At 39.4% G+C, this 13,593-nt stretch overlaps 1 protein-coding gene across 14 annotated transcripts in view; it reads right to left on the bottom strand.

The window, feature by feature from the left end:
* Positions 1 to 13,593, bottom strand: part of RABGAP1L (RAB GTPase activating protein 1 like) — a 567,720-nt gene that overhangs the window by 486,495 nt on the left and 67,632 nt on the right. For 13 of the 14 annotated variants that reach the window (XM_050963018.1, XM_050963014.1, XM_050963022.1 and 10 more), the window contains one exon: positions 1,800 to 1,967. In XM_050963018.1, the coding sequence (XP_050818975.1) occupies positions 1,800 to 1,934 (135 nt within the window). In that variant the 5' untranslated portion in view covers positions 1,935 to 1,967. Of the gene's footprint in view, positions 1 to 1,799; positions 1,968 to 8,272; positions 8,401 to 13,593 lie in introns of all 14 variants that reach the window. The other variant, XM_050963016.1, reaches the window with a different exon arrangement.

Here is a 13,593-nt window from a genome sequence, read left to right as displayed (position 1 = left end):
TTTAGTGGACTTGGTGAGTACTTGCAAAACTAGATGTAAAGACCTTCAACAAGGGGCTCTCCTGGATCTGCATGGTTTCTTAAAAGCAGTATTTCAGATGTGTTCAAGAGACAGCTGCAGATGCACCAGTTCCTGTGTCTGAAATTAAGCAGTTCTTCTGGTACCTGACTGGACAGTCCTGTTGGTGATTTTAAACCAGCTGCCTGCCATACATCTTCAAATATTCCGAGGCTACTATTTCCTTAGATACTCTGGAATTGGGAAGGTAGTTTTGCCCTCTCCCCATCATTTTATCTTAAGGACGGTTTTCAGTTGGGTGGCCAGGTTTGTAATATTTAAGGTGCAGTAAATGCGATCCAGCAGCTCAACCTCACCCTACAGAACTGATAACCTAAATCATTGGATTGGGACTTGGCTAATGCAGAGCACCAGAAAACTGGTGAAAATCTTGAAATCCCAGCTTCTGCTTCCAAGGCTAATGTGTATACAAACAAAGAGCTGAGAGCAGCTCCTTTGATCGTAGTGCTCTAACCACTTCTAGCACTGGAGAAAGCCACTGAGTAAAGGAAGTTTCCAGTTTCCCTTCAACCTTTGACAAAACCCCTCTCCAGACCAAAACTGCTGCTAAATTGAAGTGAAAAGATAAAAACTTGTCTGGGCAGAGAGCTTAGGAACAGAAACTAGGCTGCAAGTATAGTGTAGTTATAAGCATGTCAGCAATGGAAGCTGGGTCATTTTTTACAAATTTCCCACCTGTGCCTACAGCACTATAGCTGCACCAAAGTTTACTATGCTGAAAACCCTCACAGGACAAGGTCCCACAGCCAGAGCCATCTGTAACACTATCAGCCAAAAACGCTTAGAGAAAGTCTGACATGACATTAAAAGTGGCTTCAGTTGCAGGAGTCTTGCCTGTATTAAGTATTCTAATATTATCAACAGTGGGAAGTGTTTAGAAAGTGTCCTTTATGGATAGTAGTGTTTCTCAACCTGAACTTTCAAAAAAAAAAAAAAATTGGGACCCTCCTCCCCAGTAAGATTTGAAAAATTGTGACCCCCTAGCTTAAATATATTTAAGTAAATTATGAATAATACTCAGGGCCAGCACCATGGGGTGGCAAGCAGGGCAACTGCCCAGAGCTCAACACTTCAGGATGCCCCATGAAGCTAACTTACATGCCCGAGCCCCACTACCAGGAACTCAAGCATGTAACTTAGCTTTATGGGGCCCCAGGCAATTGCCCTGCTTGACACCCCCTAATGCTGGCCTTGCACTTGTGACCTCCCAAAATCCGTCCCGCGAAACCCCAGGTTAAGAAACACTGGTATAGACAATGCTAAGGAAGGCAGATCAACAGGGCAAAAGGCAGTGCGGTCTATACATCCATAGCTTAATCCTGATCTCATATACAAACAGAAAAACAGCATTCCGAGTCTTTGAATCATAAAGCCACATTACTGCCCATCTCCCAATTGAAGTTTTTTAATTTAATAAGAATAACTGGTTTCTTTTGTTGATTGTATAAATCATAAGGATGCACAGATGGCTAATAAGTCTTGACACTTCAAGTTATTACATAAGTGACTGGACTGAAACCTTCATTAGACAAACTGATTTGCACACTCAGGTCTGTTCATTTCGCAAATATATACAGTACAGCAAGAACAAAGGTAAAGGATTTTAAGATTCTCCCGAAACACCAAAGTCATTTAGCTTAAATAAATGATAATATAAATCACAACCTTTTGGGGCGAGAGATTTTTATTATGCATTTAAAACAAAACAAAAAAAAGTTTACTTTTAGTTGAGGTTTCTCATCTTTTGCATGGGGATCCTCAGGTTGCTGATGAACCAAGACAAATTCTTCACTGTTTAATGTGGACACAGATTCAGATGATTGACTAAATTTATCAAATGAAGACCGGACTTCCATTTCCGGACTGAAATCCCTTCCTGCTGCACCAACCTAATAAAACAATGTAGAAATACTGAATCAGCTCTGAAACCATACACAGTTATCCTTTTCTAATTGATAAATATATTTAATAGCAGTTGCAGAAGAAGAACAGTGCCTAACAAAATAACAGAATATTTTAAATTATATAAACATAACAGTTAATGGGAACTCAGAGTTTTTATTTTTGGTCTCCCAAACCATTACTTTACATAACAAGACCCTATAAGAGACATTCATTTTCCCTCCTTTCCTGACCATTTAGAGGGAGGGTGAAAAAACAATCTAAAAATATACAAATTAAAAAGGAGAAGGGATTAAAATACTCCATTCTGAATGGCGATTTTCATTATTTCAAAGCCCCAACCACAAAATACAATTGTTTGGCATGCTTTATGGTGGCTCTAGAGCCAAAACAAGTCTTTGGCTCTTCCGTAAAGAATGGTGGCTTTATTGTGCCCATATCAACACATGCAACTCCAGTAAAGATCAAGAACATAAATATGACCTTGAAAATTTAACCTCCCCTGGGCTTACAGACATTATAAACAAAAATCTTGGAATCACTGCACAACTCCATTCTATCCAGGGACTGATTTATACAGATTTTAATACAGTACACTTTTGTCAGAAGGCAGTGCTTCCAGCAAAGCCACTGTCCTCTGGTTGCAAGTACTGTGGCAGAGATTACCAGCTGGGGTTAAAGTTTTAGCTATATGTGTGCTCTTTCAAACACCCACATATTTAAGAAATATTTTCAGAAGAATGATGTAATGTGAGCTCCACCCAAGCCTAGTTTAGAGATTCACTGTTGCAATAAGCTTTGTTCCAGAGTTTAAAAATCTCTGCTAAAATTGTTCTCTCACTTATTGGTAAAGGAATAATCCCTTCCAGCACTATGTTGGAAATGCATGAGAATAAAGACACAGGGAGGAAAGTGCAGTGAGGTGATTATTATACTAACTACAACAATTAATGTCAGTACAATGCTTTGAAAATTTAACATGCTATAGAAGTGCTTGGAGCTCACTTCCTATATTACTCTATTATAGAGAAATTCCTGTTAAAATGAAGTGGAGTGGAAGTGCTTCAATGCACTTCAGGGGATTTGAACTGCTCTGATTTTTACTGAAGATTCACTTTAGAATAAAATTTCATTGCCTTCTTCTTTGAATGCAGCAATTAGTTACCATGACAAATATGCTCAAGCCTTGTCTACATTAGAACTCCTACTGTTGCTAGCACCCATAGTTGCACCATTGCTGCAAGACAAAATATTTTAATATAGACAAGGCTTGGCTAAAAAGCTGGGAGGAGAAATTGCCACTGCATCCACGATTGTGAAGAACCATAAGCATGCCTCTCAATATTTTTGATGCTGCTCCCTTAGGAAGTAGATAGGGCTTTTATAAAGGGCCCCATGCAAACACTGCTGATAAAGGCCCCAAAGCTACAGGGAATAAGACGAGGCCTTAACACTACTCCAAATATATTTGGTGGGGAGGGGTGAGGATATTTTGCCAAGCAGGCCTCATTTCATTACAGTGAAACTCCACTTAGTGAAGTTTTGCATATGCTTGGTGAAAGGAAATTGGGGGGGGGGGGGAGGACAGGACTACACTATAAGAGGATTGTGCTACATTGATTATTATGCTGATTATTAAGTAATTGGAATTCTACCAGTAAATCAAGTCATTCTAGAACACAAATGTCCAGTAAAAACAACCTGTCTCCTCAAGAAATGATGTTATCCTGCAAGATTGTTTTCCTTGGACAACGTTTCTATTTGATTAACTTCTATGTTATTTGTTATATGTACTGAGGTACAATGTAGGAGCCCCAGTTCTGCTGTACAAAACACAAAACAAAGAGACACATCTTCCCCAAAGAACTTGCAATCTAAGTACAAGACAAGAGACAACAGGTGGATAAAGGCAGAGGAGCACAAGAAATGAAGTAATACTGATCAGGAGGGATCCTAGAAATCCATTTGGCACAGGAAAACATGGAATTTGCATTTTTGCAAAGAACTTTAGTTTTTACATTTTGTGAAAAAAATAAAAAATATTAACTGTTAACTAAATTTTACTGAAAATACCTGCGTGCGCAACCTCCCACTCTTGTAGATTTCTGAATACACTTTAAAATGTACGTAGCTAAACATACTCCAAAAAATTGCTTCCGGCGTATAGAGTTTTGTTCAATGTCATATAGTGATTCCTGTTTTTAATGCATTTCAAATTTCACTTCTGCCTCAAGACATGGGTAATTAAAGTTATGAAAAGACACCAAAAACTTTAAACCCCTAAAATCATGTCACTGAGTTTGGCAAGGACAACATTTAATGATATAATGTGCAGCTCTCTACTGTATGCAGCAAAGTTGTAGATTACATTCGAAGGCAGACAAATACAAACTGCAATTCTGTTAATTTTATTATAATGATTAATGGCACTGGTAGGCTTCAAACTTGCTTAAAATGGTAAATATATCAATAAAACACTGTGTTCAACTGACAGGGTGGATAAAAGTCAATTTAAAAAAATCATTTTTTATTTAAATTGGATTTTTTTGATAAAATGCTTTTTGAGGAAAAAATGATCTAAAGATAGTTTTAATTAAGATACATTCTAGCTCAAAGATATCTCATCATGGAATAGGGATGATAAATTCTAATTCTATAGTATGAGACAATATATTCATGTAATGGTTAAGAAAAGTTTTGTAAATGAGTTCCAATAGTTCATGGATTAGGGACCCAATTTTATGGAGTTTCAGAAGCTTCTGTATAGATTTAATTAATTATTTAGATTAATCTTTCTATCTACCCAATGGGACTCAGTGCTCAGTCTAGAACATACCATCAGAGATGCTTAGTTTTGCAGTTCTCAAACTGTGGACATGTGTCTACAGAGGTAACATGCTTGTCAACAGCAAAAATATTTTAAATCAATAAATAAATAAATAAATAAATAGAGAGGCGAGAAATAACTGCCATCAAGCCTATTGTCCCTCTGCAAATTTGTGTACACAGAGTCAATCCCTTACCTCTCTCTAAAAGTGCAAAGTTTCAAAAAGTTCAATGAATAGACGATTGTTGGGGGCGGAATAGTTCTAGACAAGGAAAAGAAAAGTCTGGAGATAAATGTGAGAAGGGAGGGAGAGACAGTAGAAACAGAGGCTCAACTGTTTGAGCAGCATATTCCAGAAGTCTTGAGGTCTTTCTGAGCATAGCCTTCATTGATTTGAGATCTACCATACCATTCTCTCACTGGAAGGGAAAACCTATAATGGCAACAGGCCGTAAAAGAGACCCAGTTTGGGAATATTTTAATGAAGTTCCTCTACCTGGGGGTAAGACAGAGCACGTGTGCATAATGTAAACAGTGCAACAAAGCAATGCAAGACCTGGTTGCCCGAATGAAAAAACATCACGAGGAGCGTTCCTTCTCAGGAGGAAGCTGCATTGAAGATGATGAAAGGAACATATCTGAACATGCAGGATCTTCAGGTTGGTAAACTTTTTATTTCATACTTTTCTTAATGGACTGCCTGTCTTCCTTCTGGACTATTCTCGAATTTTCACGTTTGAGCAAAAAATATAGTTGTTACCCTATGGTATTATCATTTTAGATGCAGTTGTGATAAAAAAAATAAATAGCTGAAATAGGCAGATTCTTCCTTTTACAATTTCACCTTTAAAGTAGTACTGAGTGTCAGTGAATGCAATGAGCAATACTAAATGAGCAGTATGGTGGTAATAATTAAATAACTACATTGACTTATTCTGTTTAGGAGAATCCATCCTAAATATACAGGATTCTGAAGACTATCCATCTTCCAGATCACCATCATTTTCTATAATTTCAGAGTTATCTGCCAATGACAGTGTTTCAATCACACTGTGTATGTCACATAGCCACAGTGTATCACCTGTAGCAAAAAGAAAAAAAATCTCTATCATCCAGAAACAACCATAGATAAATTTGTGATAAGAACCAGCAGATTACCAAAAAAGGTAATTGATGAAAAAATTGCCTGATTTATTTATGCAAAAAACTCTCCTTTCCATATGATTGAGAACCCACACTTCACTAACATGGTTCAGTCATTAAGACCAGGATACAGTCCACCCAACAGAACAGATGTAGCAGGCAAATTGCTGGATAATGTGTATAAAAGAAACTGAGCAGTGTGCAAAAGGTCTAGAGGGTAAAATTGTTAACCTGAGTCTTGATGGGTGGAGCAATGTCCACAATGATCCTGTTGTATGTGCCTGTGTGACAACAGAAGAAGGGAATAACTTCCTTACAGAAACAATTGATACATCAGGAAATGCACACTCAGAAGAATACTTACAAGAAGTAAAGCTATAACAAACTGTGAAAAAAAATTCAAATGTCTAGTATGCAGCTTGGTCACAGACAATGCTGTAAACATATCCAAGATGAGAAGAAATTTATTTAGAAGAGAGTCCCAAGCTAATAACATAAGCTTGCGATGCTCATTTGATGCACCTCCTAGCCAAAGACTTTAGTGTACCAGGAATAAAGGCTAATGTTGTTAAAATTGCAAAATACTTCCCTAACAACCACTTTGCAACAGCTGCTCTGAAAAAAGTGGGAAGAACCAAGCTAACTCTCCCACAAGACCTGCGATGGAACTCAGTAGTGGACTGTTTTGAGCACTATATCAAGAACTGGCCTAATCTGATGACCGTTTGTGAACAAAATCATGAAAAAAATAGATGGCAATGTCACAGCCAAAGTTCTCAACATTGGGCTTAAGAGAAATGTTGAACACATGCTGAGTACCCTGAAGCCTATTTCTGTAGCCTTGAACAAAATGCAGGGAAATAGCTCTTTTATTGCTGACGCTGTTGAAATTGAAGGAATGAGTGAGATCTTAAAAAGAGCAATATGCAACGACAGAGTTAAATTACAAGCATTGAAAAAACAAATGAGACAAGCACTCTCTCCAGCACATTTTCTTGAAAGTATTCTCAATACTCGGTACCAAGGTTAAACCTTAACTGCTGAAGAAGAGGAGTTGGCTATGACATGGACATCCAGCAACCATCCTGTGACGTTGCACTCCATATGATTTTATGAAAATATGCTAATGAGTATGAATATAATGTAACTGGAATATGTTTCATGCAAAGAGTCTCTTGTAAGGTATCATTACAACGCTTATAATCTACTAAGTGTGGTCATCCTATTTGTATATATGTGTCATTCTTGTATCTGAAACTAGAAATATGAAATATAACTGAGGTCCTATTGTAATTATGCAAAGTGTGGGCCATTAAGAGTGGTTTGGAATCTTGATGGCTCCCATCAACTAGGACAATTCGTTGTAAATGGCTCTGTTTACTTGCAAGCCTTCCTGTGAGTCAAGCCAGGAAGGCTTGGGGTCTCACAGGACATGTGACCATGACACGTGGTATTGGAATCCATCTTAAACCTGGTGCTTTTCCATTTAGAAGGAGGGGTGGTGACCCAGAGACACAAAAGATTCCCACCTTGTGCCAAAGCTATATAAGGAGGTGGAACAGAACAAAGTGGGTTCCAATCATGAGAAAACCCCTATTTACCACCTGAGCTAAAGCTACCAAGAACTGTATCAGGGGAAAGGAGTGGGCCCAGATTAGGAAGGAGTCCAGTCTGTGAAAGAAGCTTATTGGAATATCTCTGAGGGTGAGATTTTATCTGTATTCAGTTTCTTAATGTATTAGGGTTAGACTTGCATGTTTTGTTTTATTTTGTGTGGTAACTTACTTTGTTCTGTCTGTTATTACTTGGAACCACTTAAATACTACTTTTTATATTTAATAAAATCACTTTTGCTTATTAATTAACCCAGAGTAAGTAATTAATACTTGGGGGAGCAGACAGCTGTGCATATCTCTCTACCAGTGTTATAGAGGGCGGACAATTTATGAGTTTACCCTGTATAAGCTTTATACAGAGTAAAATGAATTCATTTGGGGTTTGGATCCCATTGGGAGCTGGGTGCTGGAGACAGGAGCACTGTTTTCAGTTAAGTCTGCAGCTTTGGGGCACATGGTTCAGACCCTGGCTCTGTGTTGGAACAGACTGGTGTGTCTGGCTCAACAAGGCAGGGCTCTGCAGGCCCAAACTGGCAGAGAAAACAGGCGACAGTCCCAAGGGGGGCGTCTGCCACTGAACTCATCACACATCCCTCCATAATGCCAACTATAATAAACTTCAGAGCTAAGGGTTAATCATTCAAGAAATATATGTTTGCTGATGATGTTTTAAAGAAAGTCACACCAGTGAACTGGTGGAACTCACCTGAGGACTTGGATTCAGAGACTATTGAAGTGATAATCTCACTTAAAAGCAGTGACTTCTTCTGCCCATGTAGAAATTATTTTCTTCCTTTGGATCAATTCATTCCAAACTGAGAAATCGTTTAGGACCTGAAAAAGCAGAAAACTTGTTTTTCTTTTCCAGATTATGAACAAACAGGAAAATGAAGGTGAAGACGACTAAGTTAGCTGCAGAAGCCAATGTTTTTTAAGTTTCTCATGTTGACCTGGCTGACACAGTCAATTTAATTTTTGTTTTGTTTTTTTTTTAAATATTTCATTTAACTATTTTAGTTAAAAACAATGTTAACAAAAACAAATCTGATTTTAAAAAACTTGAATGTTTAACTAAATTCAAAAATTCATATGCTTGTTTTGTTAAAATATTTGCTGCTGAAGAAAAAAAATCCAGAATATATAATGTTATAGTGTTAGTTAAATAAAAAAAAAACAATTTAAATGTCTGTCAGGTGATGTTCTCCTCCTAATAGAGCATAGCAAGAAAATCCTCCATATATTAATGATTAACCTGTTGAATTGGAGATAGTTCACCTTCCAGTGACTTTATAAATATCTGCTTCAATTACCTTTGGTAAATGAAATAACCAATCATTCGTTTTCTAATATAGTAATAAAACTAATCTGAAAAGTTTTCAAAATAAATCACTTTAAAAATGTAGTGTGTGTATCTTCTAAAAATGAAACCTACACCTCTCTCTGAGTTGTGAAGAATATGTATTAAGGTTATAACAACCATCAAGAATGCACTTTTATGTAGAAATCCATGATTAAATAGAGTCTTCCTGACTAGTGATTTAAATCAAATCCACCCTATCAACTGATACACCTATATTGTGGCTAGGGAAACTAAAGTTCAGCATTTCATTTTAATCATGGAAAAACACAGATTTTTACGTATTTTTTTAGTCAGAGAATTTTGGTTTTTTATCATGGAAAACTAGGATCCTGCTGATCAGTAGGATAGGTAGTGGTCTCAGCACACTTGCTGTCTAGCCATTGTCAAGGTTTTTTTAGACATCCTGGCAAAGGACAGTTTTTAAAAAGTACATTTGCAAATGTTTACAGAATGCTCCTCCCAAGCATATGAGGCAGTATGGAATAAAGCACAAAAGTGCTTGTCTGAAAATTTTACCAGTGGGCAACAAAGACTGGCTTCATTGGCAGGAGATGGGAGTCAACATCTCACTAGTGAAAGAGAATATAAGCAGCATGGCGTTAGGGTACAAAGGGCCTTAAAAGTGAAGACAAGTAGTTTACATTTCATGAGACAGAAAAAGGGAAGCCAGTGGATGCAAAGAGAGGATGACATGGTTAAAGTGACGAGGGAAATAACCTTTGTGGCTTTTTTTTTTTAAATAAATGTCAGTAGTGGAAGATTGCATTTACCAAGTCCAGAGGACATGTTGCAGCAATTGAAATGCAAGATGACAGCATGAAGCATTTTGGAACTGCGTGGATAGATAAGAAAAGGTCATATCCAGGGCCATCCCTAGGCAGCTGCATGCTGCTTACGTGGCAGCACCAGCTCCGGCAGCCAGCCCTATCTCCCAGCCCCAGGCTGCGCTCACTGCAAGGGGCAGGGCCGTCCGCAGCACGGTGTGGGGCTCAGGACAAACTCCCTCCGCCCTGCCTCTTAGTGTTCCTCCCTGCTCCACCGCTGTCCTGTCCCCATTGCTGGAGGAAGAGGTGGAATGGACATAGCCCAGAGGATTAGCAGGGGGCCTACGCCAGCAGCGGGGGTCAGGCCTGACCCTGCACTCACCATCAGGAAGCAGAGCAACCCAGCCCCAGCCCACTCCCCTCTGCCAGCTCCCAGCCAGGTCGCTCCGCTTCCCGCTGCCAGTGAGTACAGGTGGCAGTCCTTCCCCCTCCCCCAAGTGACATGCCTGGGGCCGAGCTGGGGGAAGCAGAGTGGGCTGGGGCCGGGTCACTCCACTTCCTGCTACCAGCGAGAGCGGAGGCAGGTCCTTTCCTCACCCTCCCCAACCTGAGTGACACAGCTGGAGCAGGGGGAGTGAAGTGGGCTGGGGCCGGGTTATTCCACTTCCCACTGCTGGTGCCAGGCCCCCTACTAATCCCCTGGGCGCTCTGGGCCTGTGGGGCCCCCAAAGTGGCACCCCCCAGCTCCTGCCTCCCCCGCCCCACAGGCCTTGAGTGCAGCCCAGACCCTCCATGGGAGGAAGTGGGGGGGAGCAGGTGCTTGGGCTGTGTAGGGCACCATAATTGGTAGGGACAGCCCTAGTCATATCTTAGATATGTTATGGAAAAAAAGACTCAAAGATTTTGACACAGCCTGAATGCAAGGGTAATTTCAGATTAAAATCTAGGCCTGGTGTCTCTTCAAGATACCCTCTTTTAGATGCTAAAGAGCTTTGATCTATCATCATATGGCAAACAGCAACTTTATAGCAGCATTTGTATTCTAATATAGAATTTCTGCTCTGTCACAAGAGTAACTTTAGCAGTTTCATCTCAGAGACAGATGGACAATCATTCAGCACTTTTTAGCACCACAACAGAACAGAAATGGGTGTCAGTACTTTTGTCTTGTGCTGTGAGGACAGACAGGACTGAGGTACAAAAGTAAAAATGGCTTCCCCAGAGTACTAGCAGCAGAATGAACATGCTACTCAGTTAGTACCTTTTCTGATGCTGAAATGCATGAATGAACCACAGAAGTGATATGATTTCTCATCTCTTTAGCCCATTCTAGTCATGTGCTATTTAGATAGCAAAAGGTTTTGTACACAAAAGTTAGTATGACACCATACACAAGCCAAATTAGCTTCTCATACCGTGTTTTGTGGAGCAAGTGCATAAGGAAAAGTTATTTACTTATTCCCATAATACAAGAACTAGGGGTCACCAAATGAAATTAATAGGCAGCAGGCTTAAAATAAATAAAAGGGAGTTCTCTTCACGCAGCACACAGTCAACTTGTGGAACTCCTTACTTGAGGAGGTTGTGAAGGCTAGAACTATAACAGTGTTTCAAAGGGAACTGGATACATTCATAGTGGTTAAGTCCATAAATGGCTATTAGCCAATGTGGGTAAGGAATGGTGTCCCTAGCCTCTGTTTGTCAGAGGATGGAGATGGATGGCAGGAGAGAGATCACTTGATCATTGCCTGTTAGGTTCATTCCCTCTGGGGCACCTGGCACTGGCCACTGTCAGAAGACTGGATACTGGGCTTGATGGACCTTTGGTCTGACCCGGTACGGCCGTTCTTATGTATAAATTAGCCACCAGATACTAAGAATTATCAACTTGAGTCACATTCCAGAGCAAATAGCACAAGTATTAGAATGACTGCCTAAAGACATGATATACACTCCAAAAACGTACACCAAATTTAAAAGTTACCCCAATTTTTTTTAAATGAACTGCCTATAAGAAAAAATATTCACATATACCACATAATAAATATTTGGATGTTGATACATCATACATCTGAACACTTATGATTGTATTGTGAAAGTATACATAAAGTATATGGCTGCAGCCTTGAACAAACAAGAGAGTTTCTAGAGCAGCACTGTGGTTGTATTGTGGGTTATAACCTGCCAAACTTGAACTTGTGATATTTAGATTTAGTTTAGAATATATAAACCTGTCTGTCTGCCTGCCACATCATAACTTTGACCTTGTTCCATGAAACCAAACACATTACCGTTTCTGACATTTTAAATTGCTACGATTTAGGAGTGGCAGAATTTATAAATTCAGAACTGCTGGTAGTGAGACAGAAAGAGAGGAGAAGGTGCTATTATACAAGAGTAAAACTAGCTACCAAAGAGAGAGTCCTCAAACTTCTGTTGTCTAGAAGCAACTAGAAATTCAGTAGGGAAATGCATGTTTTCTTTTAGTGACAAAAAGAACATGTTACATCATTACATTACTGTCTGTGTGTGGCCACTGCCCCAAAAGATAGTCAGTCAGTTGCCTCATAAAGATCTTTTAATCTGTATGGATCACTTGACAGGTTTTACTAGATTATTACTCTCGAGGCCTCAGTTTCCAATTCTTGCTCATATGCAGCTTCCAATTCTCCAATCCTTTTTCTGTGTTGTGCACTTAGAGCATAAGCTCTTTGGGAAAGGGACTGTCTCTTACTATGCATTTGTATAGTGCCTAGCACAATGGGGCCCTGATGTTGACTGTATTACAATAGTGCATTATGGCTCCAAACAGCTTTTCATGTTAGTGCTATAAACTAAAAAGAAAACCACAGCAGAATGAGAAAAAATTAACCTCATTGCTCCTTTCTTGAAATAGAAATGATTCAATATAAAACATTAACAGTTTCTAACAGGAAGTAAGTTTCCTGTGCTCTCAGAGCAACCAAAAGCAAGCTCCTAATGTGCATGCTTCTCATCAAAGCTAACAAGGGCAGGACAGGCAAACTCTTGCTTAGTAAAGCTGACCTATTTTGTATTCAAGTAGACCATGTAAACTCAATAGTTTTGCTAACTGATCACAAAATGGAAGTGTAATAAAAAGAAAACGAAAAAGAAGAGTTTCTTACCAGTAACTGTGATTCTTGAAGAGTTGCCTTGTACTTATATGTATTCTTGGGAAAGGTACCCCTTGCCATCTGAATTCCAGGAACTTGAGTGAGTGAGTGATGTCTGTTGGGGCTACATGAGCTTCACCTTATGCTGCTGAACAATCGGCACCCGAGATCATAAGAGAAGTGCAGTCCTTAACTGCTTCAGTTTCCTCACCTAAACCTCAGAGTGCAATGTATTTAGGAATTGAGAGGCAAAGGGGAGGGTGGGTGGGGAGTGTGAATACAGCAGTAACTCCAAGGAACCACAGTTGCCAGTAACCTCTTACTTGTTCAAGGGCCTCTGTGCACTTCCACTCAAAAAGGAGATTAATGAGCGGAACTGGCCAGATGAGAAGGTGGTCAGAGGAGTTCTTCGTTAAACCAGAAATGAACATTGCTCTCCTTAATCCAGCATCAGAGCAGGATATTAAGTCCAGAGGCTAATGTACAGTAAATGCACTTACTGACCACCACACAGCTATTCTGCATATTTCTGTAATAGGGATATGTTTAACTCAAGCCATGAAAGCAACTGTAGCTCTAGTTAAGTGAGCCCTAAGACCTGCAGATATGAGAATTTTAGCTATGTGATAAAAGTTTCAATACAGGACCTTGTCCACTTAATCCCTCTTGCACTTTTCCCCAGGAACTACAATAAATCTAGTGAGAGAAGATGGAGAACACTAATGCAGAATCAGATGACAGGCCCTTCTCACAATCTCATACCAAAAAA

Source organism: Gopherus flavomarginatus, chromosome 7, assembly GCF_025201925.1.
Source record: "Gopherus flavomarginatus isolate rGopFla2 chromosome 7, rGopFla2.mat.asm, whole genome shotgun sequence".
Classification (NCBI taxonomy): domain Eukaryota; kingdom Metazoa; phylum Chordata; order Testudines; family Testudinidae; genus Gopherus; species Gopherus flavomarginatus.
This window is presented reverse-complemented; position numbering and strand designations above follow the sequence as displayed.